The 16,057-nt window shown below is 39.2% G+C and overlaps 1 protein-coding gene across 1 annotated transcript; it reads left to right on the top strand.

Annotated features, from left to right (window-relative positions):
* Positions 1 to 6,203: 6,203 nt before the first annotated feature.
* LOC132061541 (putative UPF0481 protein At3g02645) lies at positions 6,204 to 9,258 on the top strand. The gene is made up of 2 exons (XM_059454334.1): positions 6,204 to 6,263; positions 7,886 to 9,258. The coding sequence occupies exons 1-2, from the start codon at positions 6,204 to 6,206 to the stop codon at positions 9,254 to 9,256; spliced, it is 1,431 nt and encodes a 476-aa protein (XP_059310317.1). The 3' UTR covers positions 9,257 to 9,258.
* Positions 9,259 to 16,057: the final 6,799 nt, after the last annotated feature.

Below are 16,057 nucleotides of genomic sequence, written 5' to 3'. Positions count from 1 at the left end.
TAAACACTCATTTATTTGACTCCACACATGGCAACATCAGATGGCATACATATGGCGTACATAGAGGAGTTGATAGATTTAATCTCAACAGTTGGATGAAGGATAATTAATACACATGGTGGAGGAATAAAATTCTGTTACAACATAGCTCAATAGAAATAGGATAACTGTACAAAATAGTCTGATGAACTCCTGAGGGTCCTCCTCGGGCTTTGACACGAAGAACTGCGGCGGATTACGGGTCAAGAAATAGCGAGGCCTCCACGGCCGTCACGTCTGTCTACATAATCACCCCCTCAAACCATACCGCGGCCCGCCCCGCCACGACTGCGGTCAACGATTTCGGATCGCGTCTCGCGTACGGCCCTATCCTCCGCCCCTACCCGGGCCGAGGCTCGGGTCTTTGGGGGTGGCGCTCGTCCCCGACCAGCGGTGTCATGCGCTCCGAACCACGTCGATGCGGCGGTGTGGCGGGCGTTGTCGGGGCACGACCTCGAAATGCGAGCTCGGCACGGCCCCAAGAATCCCCCGCCGGCCGCGGACTCTGCCCTTTCCGGCGGTTATTCGCCTTTCTCGGAGGCATCGCCGAAAACATAACAATTCGTTAGAAGGGAACCATCCCCGATAACACGGCCTATCGCACGATCTAAGATCGTAAAGAAGGGCAAAGATCCTAAATGTCTCGCAGCCTCCGTTTATAGATGTGGCGCACGACACACCGATAAACAGACTCTACTAGACACGGCCCGTAGACATTCCGAGGACGAACCGCTCGATACCGGCTTTTTGTCACGACCCAACCCCCGTGAGCGTGACTGGTGCCGGCGGGCACTCGTACTTCACCTAACATCGGTATAATCGGATCATAATCAACATAATAAGAACTTATTCGCACATAAAGGCACAACGTACACGCGCATATATACATATATCACATATACGTACCCGAAAATATACGAACGAACACCACTAAAAACATTTGCTACCCACAACCCACATTTGTGTCTACGAACCTCTAAGAGTAATAACGAATCATATGACGGGACGGGGCCCCGCCGTACCCCCCCGAATAAACATATACATATATAACGGGGGGGGGTACCAAAATACGGGCTCTGAACAAGGAGACGCTCCCGGCGGCGTAACGGAAGTCCCTAAGCGCGGCGGCGCGCCGAAATGATCGTCCGTACTGCGGGCATGAAACGCGACCCCCCCAAAGGGGTCACGGAATATGTGCGAGTATGTAAAGCACAAGTACGATGTGGCTTGAATTAAGTAAAAGTACGAGAAGTGAGGGCAATAATCGGATATCGGACACAACTTACCCTTAAACACAAATCGGGCTAACAATATCATATCCAACTGTCATGGGCTTAGTGACACGATCGAACAATCATTCTACCGCGTACGTATACATATAAGCGTGTCCCGGCCCTACGGTGAGGACTCGGTAGATAAGATCATATCATCGTATACATATCCGTATAGCGTGTCCGGCCCTCGGGGACTCGGTGAATAATAGTATAGCAAAGTAGCACGAAAACTTGTCCTAGCCGGGACTCGGTGAATAGAGGTCATAATCATACGCGCGAGCGAGTAGTAAGAAGTCACACACACATAATCATCATTACCAATTCAACGGAATAATCGAAACCGAACCTTCGTCTAAAAGCTAACCAATAGTCGAATCCGGTTTCTCCGAATGTTTCTCGGAAACATATCACGTAGAACTTTAGCCATCATAGTTACGTATCAAAATCATATATATACATGCAATTCCTCATTCTGATTTTAACGGATAGGTAAGTGATCATACTTGGGGGTCGGGGGTGGTAGTCATTCTAGGTTAACTTTCCAAAAGTCGTCGAAGTATACAAAGGAAAGTTTCGCGGGCCACGGATAGGTGTCAACCCAAGTCGAGCCCGCTTTATGAAGCGTCGGGATGTTATACATTATGGAACCTCCTATGAGCGTTTCGGAGCGATCGAGCCCGTTTGTGAAAGTTACGGACGTTCGTAGTTTTGATTCGTTTAAGAACAAAATTCCTTTGAAGACAAAACTTTTATGCAACTTTTTAAAATATAGTCATACGAAAGACATAAGAACTATAATCCGACTACATTAAGAATACGAATATCGAGAGCTAAATCATGGACATGCTCGGATCACCGAGTAGAGTTACTTCGAGAATCGTGTCATAGCTTATTTACTCTAAGACATGCCGAGAAAGAAAAAAGTGACTTTACATACCTCGTCTATTCTCGAGATAATCCAAACTTACGTCGCGAACTCCCAAGATCTACAATATGTCATTAAATGCCAAATATTAACCAAAGGCACTTAGGAGTTCAATTTCAACTAACACTTATTCTCGAGAAATTTAGCGGCATTTCCCGTAAATGCGACGCCACGAATTCAACTCGCCAAATCATCATCAACAATACCAACAATCATAATAACAACATCAACGATCAATTCGAAACGCATTCTAGCATTAGTAACTCTTTCCCACACACTTCAACATTTCATTATATTCAATTCGACTACTCGCATTCAAGTCAACATAACGCTTATACATGTAATTACTAATCCGAACCCATTCGAACAATATTCGAAAAGAATGTTTTAAGCAATTCATTGCAATATTTTCAACAATCAAACACTACTCCATTTCACCCGAAATCCTCCCCAAACCCGAGAACAACACTAACATATTTCCTTCTTCCAAAACTCATAAACTACATCAACAATCTATATGTTAACAATGTCATTATCCTAAATATAGAATTTCCATAAAAGTTACATTGACTCCCAAATCAGCCCACAACCATTACAATTTCAAATTGATTCATTGAACTTGCAGTTTCATCATAAAATTCACAGCGACGACAACTAAAATACTAACTAGAATTAATTCGTTCTTAGCAATACAAAGTAGGCCATATTCGACCACCTCCCTAACACCAAGTTTCATGATTTCCCATCATTTCAACATACTAGAACAATCAAACATGCTAAGTAGAGTTAATCCGTCATACCACTGACATTACACGAACTCGGCTACACACACAACTTTCCATGTTCACGGTTCAACATCAACATCTATGTTTTCATGATTTTCATTCATTTTCACATGCTACCACATCCACAAACCATTCATAACATATAAAGAAGATTGAACCATACCTTCTTCACTCACTTCTTCCCACTCGGCTAGAGGTTGTTTTGCAAGATAGAACGTTTTGTTTGTTCCAACGACTACTGCACGTTGTAGGACCCTTGATTAGTAGAGAAGCTAGAAGAAAATAATTTTGGATGATCAACTCTCTTGTTCTTCTTCGGTTGAGGATGGCCGAATGGCCCTTTAATTTTTTTTCTCTAAGTTTAGAGGTTTTGAGTTGGAAGATGATGAATATGACTTAATAAGTCATCAATGTCTCATATAATAAACTTCCATGTGGCCATGGCCCACACTATATGTGGCCGCCACATGCTCTAAATTTCATGAATTGAAAGTCTTCCAAAATGCATTTTTATTTCAAATTTTCCTTAATATTGCATACCCAAAATCCTAAACACTTAGGTCTTAACTTATGATCATAGTCAAAAGTCTCAACGTCGTATTCCGGAATAGTCTTGTCCCCAACTTGTCATAGTTAACTTGGATTATTCCGACGTACAAAATACGGGATATAACATCTTGAAAAGGAGGGTAAAACTTGGCTACAAATTGCTAACAATACCTTGTGTGATACCTTTCCTTATGACCTCTTTGCTTATAAAACCCTTTGTATGTTGTTGCTTAAGTTTATGATAGGTTTTCAAGTGGGATGTGTAGACCGCTGACACAGAGGCATATTTTTGTTTATGACCCGGTGTAGTGTCCTCTTGTTATGTCTTGGTAGTGAAACCATTGTTTGAGGAGACTAGTGTAGAGGGTTGGGCTACAGGTTGGAATGACCTTACTTTACATCTTACACTTAGTCAAAATGAAGGTAGAACTTGCTTGGGAGTGAATTATTTCTTGAATTTTGGAATTCACCTTGTTGAAATCCCATTGTATGCGCCCCCTATGCATGATTACTATTGATGTGTGGTTGTACTACATATTTTTTTTCATCCTTGGCATGATTATGTGGTTATTATTGTGTGTGCTAACCCTCGATCTTTGAGGAGTATATTGTCTTCCATCTTCCGTTGGCTTTTTCAAGGTTCAGATTCGAGGACGAATCCTTTTCAAGAAGGGGAGGATGATATGACCCTACTAGGCATACCTCGGTTGAAGACTCGCGTTGAAGACCGAGCGTGGGACTCCCGATCCGTTGGTAGGAAGATGACCAAAGGAGCATTGGAGACCCGTGGAGAGAGCACGCAAAAAGCCCCGTAAGAAGGCCTATGAAGTATGGAAAGTAGCTTGGAGGAATGAAAGAGGAAGGCTACAGAAAGAAGGCCAACATTAAGTGGCTAGAGTCGCAAAGGGACATAAATGCAAATGTGGCTAGATGTGCAAAGAAGGGCCATAGATGCAAAGGGTCACAATTGCAAGCTTAAGGATTGGATGATGGCTATATGTGTGAAGGAGCCTTTTTGGATTTCGAGCCAACGTCAGTAGCAACAGAATGCTGCTCGTTAATGGCATTAACTTGTAATACACAGCCTATCTCTTAAGTCTCTTGGTATAAATACTAACTTAGGTTATCTTAAATCTTTAGATTATGTTGAATGAAGAACTCTTGAGAGATTGTAGTTGGTAGCTTTAGATTAATATAGATTGTTTGGTTGGTTAACGAAGTGTTGCTTCTAGTTGTGAAGTGAATTGCTTATTTTCATCGAATTCGATGTTGCTCATTTGTGGATTCATTTGGTCGTTTGTTGATTCGAATTGCTTAGGTTCTAGGGTTTGTAAATCCGATTGGAAGGGTTAGGGTTTGATATATCTTTCTTGTCCATAGATTTCTTGCTTTGGGTCAAGATATCTATCCATTACCCTCTTCCATTTCTATTCTTCATCCCCCTTTTTATTTTGATTTTCTTATTCTTTGTTTTCTAGAGTTTCCTAGGTTGAATCGTATCACAAAGTATGGAAAAAAACGTGATTGGAAAGGTAACGCAAAAAAAAAAAAAAAAAAAAAACAGTTGACAATATCTACGCACAAAATTCGTGCGTGAAAGGCTCGTATTTTTAAGTTATCCTTTCACGCACTAATTTCGTGCGTGAATACTACTAATGTAATTTTATTTTATTTTTTGCACTAGTTTGGTTCAACTTTTTATTTTTTGTGCTACTTAAGTCGCGGATTCATAGTGAGCCAACAGTCCAACAAAAATGTTCAACCATTGCCCCAACAAAAAAAAAAAAAAAAAAAAAGTAAGAAGAAGAAGAAGAAGAAGCCATTTTACTGTTTTTTTTTTAATCATTGTAAAATTTTTAAAATTTGTAATCTTAAATATGTGATAGTATTTAAATAGATTAGAAAGAATATAGTACTCTCAAATAAGGTGGAATGGACGGAGTAATTAACATCTTGTGCCAATTTGGAGTTTTAGACACACATCAATATGTCTAAATTGATGTGTGGCTGCAAATTAAGGCCCCATTTGTCCATGAATACAAAAAAAAAATTCATTTTTTTTGGAATTTTGGAGTTGAAGTTGTGTTTGGCCATAATTTTTGAAATTATAGTTGTAAAAAAGTGAAAAAAGTGAAATTTTTTGAAAAATAAGTTTTTTGAGTTTTTGATATTTCGAAATTCTCATGGCTAAATGTTGATTCCGAAAAAAACTGAAAAAAAAATTCTGAATAAAGTGAATAATTCTTATGTCCAAACGGTAGCTAACATTATATGGTTAAATTCTGGGATTGACCAAGTCAAACATTGGGTTGGGGTTTGGTGGGGCTCTTCATTATCTTTCTTCCTAATTATTAACCTCAATTGCTCTTATGACATACTTCAGGAAAAGGAAGAGCAACAAGGAAAGAAGAAAATATTACCCAACCCAAAGAGGTAACTTTAATTTCTGCATTTCTCATTCTATTCTATGCCATATATACAGTTTTCATCAGAATAGAATTCTACAATTGAATAAACTAGTTCATATTTTTTGTTGAACCAGTGTACAAACTACAGTACTATTTAACCCCCCCCCCCCCGCCCCCCGGTCGTTGGTATTACAGTTGCAGCACAATCATCTAAGAGCGAGAGATGCCTGAAATTACCCCACTGCATGATCAAACTCCTCCAAATGAAGCTACAAAAGATGAGGTAACAACCCCTCTGTCTCTCACACAGAGTCCTTAGAACTAAAAAGTGAGGTTTTTTTTTGGCAATCCTAGTTGCGACAAATAGAAAATTGCATTACGGCGACATAATTAAGTTGCCACTAAAAGAGGTATTTGAGGCGATTCATTTTGCCACAAAAAAAAAAAAATATATATAAATAAATAAATAAATAATGCAAGTCGCCACCAGCCGCGATTGGTCGTCGGCTGGAATGCCTGTATGCCTAATCTATGCAGAGTGGGTGCTCTGTTCAGCAATACAGGATGTCCCTGCATAACTTCTTGAAGGATTTCTCATACAATCGGCTCTTTACACTTTTTTGAGTGAACTTTCTTGGCAAGCTAAATCTCTTTTTGTGGCGCAACTTATTTGGATCACCCACAAATAATGTATCAATAATTTAATAAATTTAAATATAAAGATAATGCTAGAAAGTATAAAATATGATGGCGGAAATGTTAGTTTGATTGTCTTGTGAAAGTGGACAGATCCACTTTTCCATTTTGGAGCCCGACTATTTATGGGACATTGGTCTTAGGGAGTCCAAGTCTTAGAGGAGTCTTTGTTGAATAGATGTGAATCGATACTTAATCGTTGCCATGAGAATGTGTCATTCAATTATTTTTTAGAATATAATTAAGTAAATAAAGTGTGTTTTCTCTAACAGCTTAAGATGTGTTTTCTCTAACAGCTTAAGATTTTATATGATATGGTTACATACTTCAAATATGGTATTAGAGCAGGTAGAAGTGGGATCGAATCTCACCGCCACCCATGATAAAAAAGAATATGTGTGACCCCGAAAGAAAGAATCGAACGCGTGTGAGGAGATGTGTTGAGAATATAATTAAATAAGTAAAGTGTGCTCTCTAATAGCTTAAAATTTTAGATGAGATGATCATACACTTCAATAATTATCTCATATACGGTTGAGGAGTATTTGGGACTCCCAACATTATTCCCTGAGACTCTGTAACCGGCTACATGGGCGGAGTTGCAGGTTGGACATGCGATGGTCGTTGTGGCCCACAATGCGGAAGGTCATTTGCACTAAAGTTCTAGTCATAGGAAGTACGTTGATAGTCATGTAGAGCCCGTTTGGATGGGCCTATGGCTTTTTGACTCATTTCGTAAGCCAAGCGTAGGTTAGAGTGCAGGCATGAGCTTTTTGAGCTTTATTTTTTGTCACTTGGACTTAAATATAAGCTTAAAAAGCATTTTTTTATTTTACCCAAACACTACAAAAGCTCTTCAAAAAGACTTAAAATAAGCCAATCAAAGGGCTCCTAATCGTGGAGTTTGGCCATATGGAGATCAACTATAGAAGTTTTTGCATGTATTGCCTTTCAAATGAATCGGTCTTTAATTTTTGGAATGTTGGTTCTCTTTTTTGTATAAAAAGGAAACCTGTAATGTGTTTTGAAAGATCTGTGGCCCCTGAAAGATACGTTACTACGCTCTGTTTCTGCGTTTCACATTTTATTACAATATTTTTGAGGAAAATGTTCAGTTTTAGCATTTAATTTCTCTAATAATTTTCCCGTGAAAATTTTATGTTTAAAAAACACAAAGGAATAACGATCACCATTTACCACTAATTACAGATACAAGAAGGTTGGAAAGGGGATCACCTAATCAAGATATGCGCAACAGATGGTCAAGAAAGATTTAAGGATTTGAATAAATCGTCAACCAAATCTTGTACTATATTCAAAGCAAATGTGGTACTACATGAATCAAATTCAGATGCTTATAAGCCAAAATTGATCTCTATTGGTCCTTACCATAAAAAGAATCCACAACTTCGCTCAATGGAGAACTATAAACTGCGTTATTTACAACAGTTTCTCCAGAGGAAATTGGGGATTGATGTGGAGAGTTGCATTAGGGAAATGGAAAAACTGAAGGATGAAGCACTAAAGTGTTATGATGATATAGGGGACCTTGACCCTGATATTGTTGGCAAATTTTCGGAAATGCTATTGCTTGATGGCTGTTTTATAGTCGAGTATATGCGAGAGGTTTTTCAGATTAAGAGAGAAGCAGAAGACAAGATTGTCAATGCGGAATGGATGGTAAGCCTAATAGACCGAGACCTGCTCCTGCTAGAAAACCAACTTCCTTTCTTTGTCCTCACCAAGCTTCATGACATGACCAAGCTGGATCCTGAAGAATCATTATTGAAAATGGTTAAATATAACTTTTGTGGTAGTTTACCGAGGGTGACTCCTAAATACTTAAGTCAAACTCATTGTAATGTCAAAGGCATCAAACATTTACTTCACGTCGTACACACCTGTGTAGCTTCTCACCAACTTAGCCGCCAGAGATCTCATTTTGTAACATTTGAGTCCGAATGGACGCTAAAAGCTAAGGATTCTGAAATATGGCATGATCTAGTGAGAAGTGCAACAGAGCTTGATGAAGCTGGTGTCAAGTTCTCCAAAGTTGGTGATATTTATAGAATGCTGGACAAAGATAACATGGGTGATAGTACGAGTTTATTTGATATCAATTTTGATGCTGGATTGATGAAAATCCCTTGCTTCGAAGTCGTTACTGGAACAGAGACTATGCTGAGAAATCTCGTTGCTTATGAGCAACATTCTTCTGATGTATATCATAAATATTTCACAGATTATGTAGTTCTTATGGATCGGCTTATCAACTCAGAAAAAGATGTGAAATTGCTTCGCTTGAAGGGAATCATCAGAAACCGGATCGGGGACGACAATGAGGTAGCTGTCATATTTAACAAACTTGGAGAAGGAGTCATCCCTTCAACTCAGTTCTATTACAAAGAAACTTGCAAAAAGGTGGTTAAGCATTGTGATAAAAGATGGAATAGATGGATGGCAAATTTGAGACACAATTACTTTAATGGTCCTTGGGTGGGACTTTCAACTGCAGCGGCCGTCTTTCTCCTCGTCCTCACACTTATGCAAACAGTTCTAACTTTCGTAAGTACTCTTTAAGTAGTTGGTGTAATCATATACTTTGGTCTATTTATTTTGTATTAATGGCACCACGATGGTGTTTCTTCACTGTTCCATTCACGCAATTGTGTGTCGATTGATGGGCCTATCCAAGTTAATGGAATGATGGTTTATTGATATAAGATTGTGCCAGAAGCCATGAGATGTATTTTCCATCTAATTAATCATAATTTTCTATTTTACCTGTGATAGATTTAGCACTCACATGACACAAAAGAGGATGAATTGGGTCATTTTGTGCTTGCTTAAATTTTAATTAAACCTATTAAAATGTTAAAACAGTTTTGAAGGACATTTTCCAAGGGGTATTTCAACTTAGTTACGGCGACTTGATAAACTAAATCAATAAAAAAAAAAGAGAAAATAAACGTGTGATCTATGTGAAAAATCACCATGGCTTGAAAAACATCACGACCCACGCTCTTGTAGGATTTCAACCAAATTCAATAAAACCATCGTAGCCAGGAAACTATTTCTGCAGCGACCGATTGAATTTGTGTGCCGTGATCGAAAAGGACACGTGGACGGCGTGGAAGTAAACGATGTAATATGCAGTTAAGATTGATATAGATGAAATGTAAGCAAAGTAAAAGTTAAGAATTGTCACGCCTCGAACCACGGCACCGGGACGTAACACGGCGCTCACGATGCGCATTGCGTGCGGCCAGGCGAACCACGTAACTATTTGAATCGTCATGATACGTAACGTAAGCGGAATATAACGTGAATGCGTGATGAGCCTTCGCCAAAAAAAAACATAATAAGTCATAATATATAATAAAAAATACTTGTTTAAACATGAGTGCGGAAATAACATGAATAGACGAAAATGGCTATACGACTCGAATGTCGACATGATATAAGCGACTTGTCTAGTCGCCAAACGTATCGTAGTCGGCGGAAAACATCTTCTTCCAGAGACAGAGCCCCGACGGCTGTAGATGCATGTGTACGCCAAAACAAAAGTTGACTAAAGCGGAAATGAGATGGGGCCCTCGCGTGGGCGTACGAATGTTGTACTGCGAGCGAGATGTGTGCGTGCTTGTATATCGGTACATGCGTCGTGAAATGCGAGCCGGAAGCGATAAAGGGACGTCGGCCACGTTAGATATCTTGCAGTATGTAAACGTAGAAAGAAACGACATGGGACGTGGAATAACGCTGATAAGAGCGGCGAGCACGGACATGAACATGAGCATGAGTACATATGTATATATATAACATAAGTAAAAACATGATAAGTAGGGAGAGCATTTCAAAAGCAAAAGCGAGCAACATGGTATCACCGCGTGGATACGTAGGTATTCTCGCGGACCCGGCGAGCCGATTACAGCACGGGGTATAAGGTAGTAACGTCTTTGATGGATCCGTTCGGTGTAAAATTAAGGTATCGTCCGTAGGCGGAGCGTCCTTGTCTATGGTGGCTACATAGTTTCGGGCTATACGAGTCTTCTCGGTAATTCGTGCAGCTCCCAAAAACATGAACATGATATAGTTGGCTAATAAACCCATGATTTTCGTGAATTAACTTATAGCAGCCATAATCGTGACTTCGAAAATAACTTGTAAACATGGTTTCATGAAATAACTTGTAAACATGGTTTCATGAAATAGCTTGTAAACATGGTTTCATGAAATAACTTGTAAACATGGTTTCATGACATAACTTGTAAAATAGTTTCATAAGATAACTTGTCATAGTCTTGCAAACATGTTCTTGATTCCTGAGTAATAAGAACAGTTCGTAATCATATATATAATTGACTTGAAAACATGCTTGTAACTTGCTAGATAAAATCATAAAGTTTCGTATAGCTTATAATGAGAACACGTGAGGAAGAATTCATGATTCATGGATTAAGTTGAGGTTCACTAATAGTAATGGAAGATTAGGAATACAATAACGAATATAGATACAAAATTCGTATGCATGAATACATAAATACGGGCTACCAATATGTTGGGTTTAATGCCTGGGTTTGCGAACCGTGGATATCGAGGAAACGGAAACATGGGAAGAACGTGAGATTCCCACGTGTGGATGAGTTCTACATACCTTCACTTGCTTTTGAGCGTATCTGATATCCTTGATCCGCCACGACTTTCAATCGCAAACGATACGAGGTCATAGGGGCTACTATGTTAGCGACGATATCCATGCTTTGTTCGTAAGCATTTTATCAAACGCTTGGTGGGCATGAAGCTCCTGACCTTTGTTAATGGTGTTTCTTCTCCCAATCCCCGTTACATTACTTCTATCGATTCTCTGATCTCGATTAGATGTAATTAGCATCATTCTTAAGTAGCCCGTATGCGTCTGACAATCCCGAGTCAACAATCCGAAACCAGCATAGTTCGTATAATTCTCTTTATCAAACCCGTTTCTTTATTCTCCCAAAGAATTCATCAATTTACATTATAAATGATTAGGAAGTAGAAACATTACCTTTTTGAAGTCGATACTCTTGAATTGGGTTCTAGGGTTTCCACGTCAGCAAATAAACGATCAAACTGGATTTGAAGGGTTTACTTAAGTTAGAAAGGGATTAGGGACTTGGATTCAATCTAGAATCATGATAGAAACTTACCTTGGAAGGTTTTGAGGTTTGGGACTTGTTTTCTCTGAATTTGGGGTGAGTTTTCGTGAATGGGGTGTGAAGAAATGAAGTGAAAAGTGTTAAATGAAGTTTTAAACTTGTTTTCGGACCATTTTACGCCCGATTTACGTCCGCTGAATTTGTACGGACGAAGTGCTATATTCTGTACGACCTTGACAGCGGCGTGATAGTGCCGAGGTGGAGCACCGAACATACTTATCAATCGAGGAATCACCGCCTGAGATAGAATATCTTGCAGCACGATTGCCACCATGTTGCCTTAAATTATATCAAAGCATCTCGACAACGTTAATATGATAGTATACGTATATATATATATATATATATATCAAAAGAAAACAATTTATCAAATGGCACAACGGCCCCCAAACATATACGAATACATCTTGACAAAATTTTGCCATAGCGAAATAGGATCATACCAACACATCTGAACAGTAGGCACAAACGCCCACAAATACGTCTACGGACTCACAACGGACAGTCGAAACATATGGGCGGACGAGGCCCACATCGTACTGAACAAATGTTACATACACGACGAACGAATATATACCAAAATATATATGCTACGAAATGAGGAAGAGCACTCTGACGGCGAAGAGGGTGTCCTAAGCGAGGTGGATCACCAAGCGTAACGTACGTACACTGCGGGCGTAGCTTGCTGACCCGAAGAAAGGAGGTCGGTACGAAATATGTGCGGGTATGCAACGAAAGATACGAAACCGTCGAGGTATAAACGAAATAGTAGTACAAAAAATAAGTACAAATCCAATATATCAAAATGTTTAATTTTCAGACAGTATAAGTCATGCATAGGGTACAGAAAAATATGGTCGCCGTCGATGAGCGCCATCGCGCACAAACATAGCACGAGAAGGTTTTCAAATCTGTATCTGATCACATATCATAACATCGCGTTAACGCCGTACACGGTATGTACCGAATGCTAAGTGGAACATAGCCCTCTAACGAGTGGCTCGATGAATCATAAACACGGCATAACTCCGGAGTATATCAAATGGCGGCAAACAAGCAGAGAGCCCGGGACTCGGCGAAAGATGCTCGGCATAATGCACGAGTAGAGTCGTGAGTAGTCATATGCATAAAATCATTATCATGAACTCAAACATAGATAAAATGATCATACTTGGAAAATCGAAATAATAGTCGTACCAAATTCTTTCAAAAATTCTCCGAATTACATAAAGGAAAGTCACGGGACCCACGGACGGGTATTGACCCGAGTCGAGCCCGCCGATGGAAAACATACTCATTATATATCATGCAAACTCCTATAAAAATATTGGAGCAATCCGAGCCTTTATGCAAAAGATATGGCATTCAAAAATTACGAAATTCTTTAAAGTGAAATCTTTCCATGCAAAGTTCGGAAGCGATTATTTGGTATAATAGTTCATATTTCATCAAATCATCCTAATAAGAGTGCAGGAATATATATATAAGGATCATAACATGCTCGGATTTAGAATGTAGGATTTTCCGCAAGGCTTATAATCTAGCCTATTGAAAACTAAGGCATGCCAAAAGAAGAAAAGTTTGGCTTTACATACCTCGTACGCACTCGAGTTAGCCAATCTAAAATTTAATCCCAATCTGTACCTCGGGCTCCCCAAGGTCCACCTGAAATATGCCAGCAGATATCCAATATTAAACATAGGCATAAGCTATTTATTCCAAACTAACTAAGTTACGGAAAATTAGGCGGCATTACACCCAATAAATAGACGACAGAATTTAACTGAAATCGAAATCAACAACAACAACAACAACAATAACAAAACTAGCAACTCCAATAACCAATCAAAAGACAATATTACATTAATACTCTCTTTTTCATCATTCAACAACATTCGCTAATAATTAACTGGCAAAACTACATTCAAAGCCACATTATCGCTCATACATTCAATTATCAACCTGAATCTTTACCAACAATATTCAAAGACATTCTAAACAATTCACATAATATTTCCACGATCCAACAATTTCTCCAAATTGGGCCGAAAATAGCCCCTAAACCGAGAGCAGCCCCTTTACCACATTCCTCATTTTCAAGTCATGATTTATATCGACAATTCACAATATAACGATATCATTTTCATGGATATACAAATTACGTCAACGCCTGGTAAGGTATAAAATCAGTCCGCAACAATTCACGGTATCATTTTGGGACGATAGCTCATTTTAAAGCATAGAAGTCATCTGACAACCGTTAAAACGCTAAGCGACATTAGTATGTTCTTTGACATATAAACGCCCAATACATGTTAAATACATCTAAAACACACATACGCATATATTGATGATTCATAGTCATCTACACGTATAACAGACTAACAAGCTACAAGGAATTTATTCGACAATAAATCCCAAATACCCGTTTACACGGCTAGCACACCCGTCGCGCGGCCACGGCACCACGACATCTTGTATCATGATTTTCATCCATATTAAACATACTACCAATGTACCTGAAAACATTAACGACTCGTAAGCAAGAGAAATTCTTACCTTTCTTTGTACACTCCACAATTAGGCTAGGGTTTGCAATCCACAAGGTGATGGATTGATCGCTCGACCCGTTTCCCGTTCCATAGGGACCGCAAAATAGTTTGATTTGACATGAGAAATAATTTTGGAGGGCAGGATTGGATTTGGTTTTTCTTGGTTTGTGGCCGAGAGAGGAGTTGAAGTGGTCTTCAACTTCTTGCTATTTTTTTCTAAGTGTATAATGAGGAAAAGATGAATACAAGGTCATCTTTTGAGCCTTTATGCATTGTCCAAGTGTCCATGGCCCACACATATGGTGGACTAATTAAAATTGATACAAATGTGAGGGCCATTGAGGATACACGACGCGAAGACACCAAACACCCAACAAGATTTTTAATTTTCAATTATATGAATTTTGGTCTAATTTTCCTAAGTGTTGATACTTAACAATTTCATATATAACATATGTCTCAAATTAAAATCACAAGTCAAAGTCCAGGCTTCAAATCCGGAATAGTCTTGTACAACATCATAGTTAATGCAGGTTGTCCCAGTGGCATATAAAAAATACGGGACACTAACATCCTCCCCCTTAGAACATTGATCCTCGAATGTTGGATTGGCTCTGAGTCTTAAAAATTAGGGGGGAGTTTCTTTTATAGCCATTACGCTCTGATTCATTCCTTATCGACATAGTCGGCAAAAGGATTTGGATTACTGTAGGTACGCAGAAATAGGTGAGGATATCTTCTTCGTAATATCGACTTCCCAGGTCATTTCTTCCACGGTTATTATTAAAACACGGCACTAACGAAGAAACGCGTCTTTATTCGCGAATTTTCTTACGACGATCAACATGGATATAATTTGCTCGCAAAGCAAGATAGCTCTGCGGTGACTGTGTATCACAGCAGGAAAGATTACGGAAGGTCACCAATATGCATTCGCAACATGACATAAATCCACGGACATCTGCGCTCGAATCCCAGGTGGCGGATCGATTCTGCAGGCGCTTTGCCTATTGTACCGTCGGTGTGAGGATCGATTAAAGACCATCAACCAGTCGTGACTTGATAAAGTGCTGCGTCATGATCTAGATCACAGATTATTCCTACTTACTCGATTGTCATATTCGATCGTGAAATGGTTAAAATATCTTACGTATTTACTCCATTAAATCGTCTTAATATTAAATAGTTTTTTCATCAATCACTTTATGCTTATGTTGATGGCTTTTCATACATCCTTGCCAATGCATCTATGAGATCCTTGGTTGTTTTCTCCTTGGAGATGTTGAAGGAAACCGTCGGCGCTAACAATACATGAATCGCGCGCTGAACTGCCGGGTTAAGCCCGTAAGTCCCACTGTTCCAAGTCGATCAACTACGCCTTTGTTATCCTTTCATCGGACGGTAATTCTGAAATCCTTAGGTAGAGTACTCCTTAATTTGCATCTTCCAAAAGCCAAAATTGTTTTCACCGAATCTCTCGAACATCTGCGCTTTATAACTGTTTCCATTCTTTATCACGACAGAGCTCGATACCTGATTGTTATGTGTCCACAATTATAAAAGCAATAACAACGAAAAGAATATTGACACTGTCACCAACTTTTATTATTTCTCAATGAAAGATGATTGCA

This window comes from Lycium ferocissimum, chromosome 6 (genome assembly GCF_029784015.1).
Source record: "Lycium ferocissimum isolate CSIRO_LF1 chromosome 6, AGI_CSIRO_Lferr_CH_V1, whole genome shotgun sequence".
Classification (NCBI taxonomy): domain Eukaryota; kingdom Viridiplantae; phylum Streptophyta; class Magnoliopsida; order Solanales; family Solanaceae; genus Lycium; species Lycium ferocissimum.
Note: the sequence above shows the minus strand (reverse complement) of the source record. Positions and strands in the feature narration are given on the sequence as shown.

Excerpts from the sequence above, each read along its gene's own strand:
- LOC132061541 (XM_059454334.1), top strand. The coding sequence starts at position 6,204 with ATGCCTGAAATTACCCCACTGCATGATCAAACTCCTCCAAATGAAGCT. Across the intron at positions 6,264-7,885 it reads ATGAAGCTACAAAAGATGAG|ATACAAGAAGGTTGGAAAGG; the intron begins GTAACAACCCCT and ends CACTAATTACAG.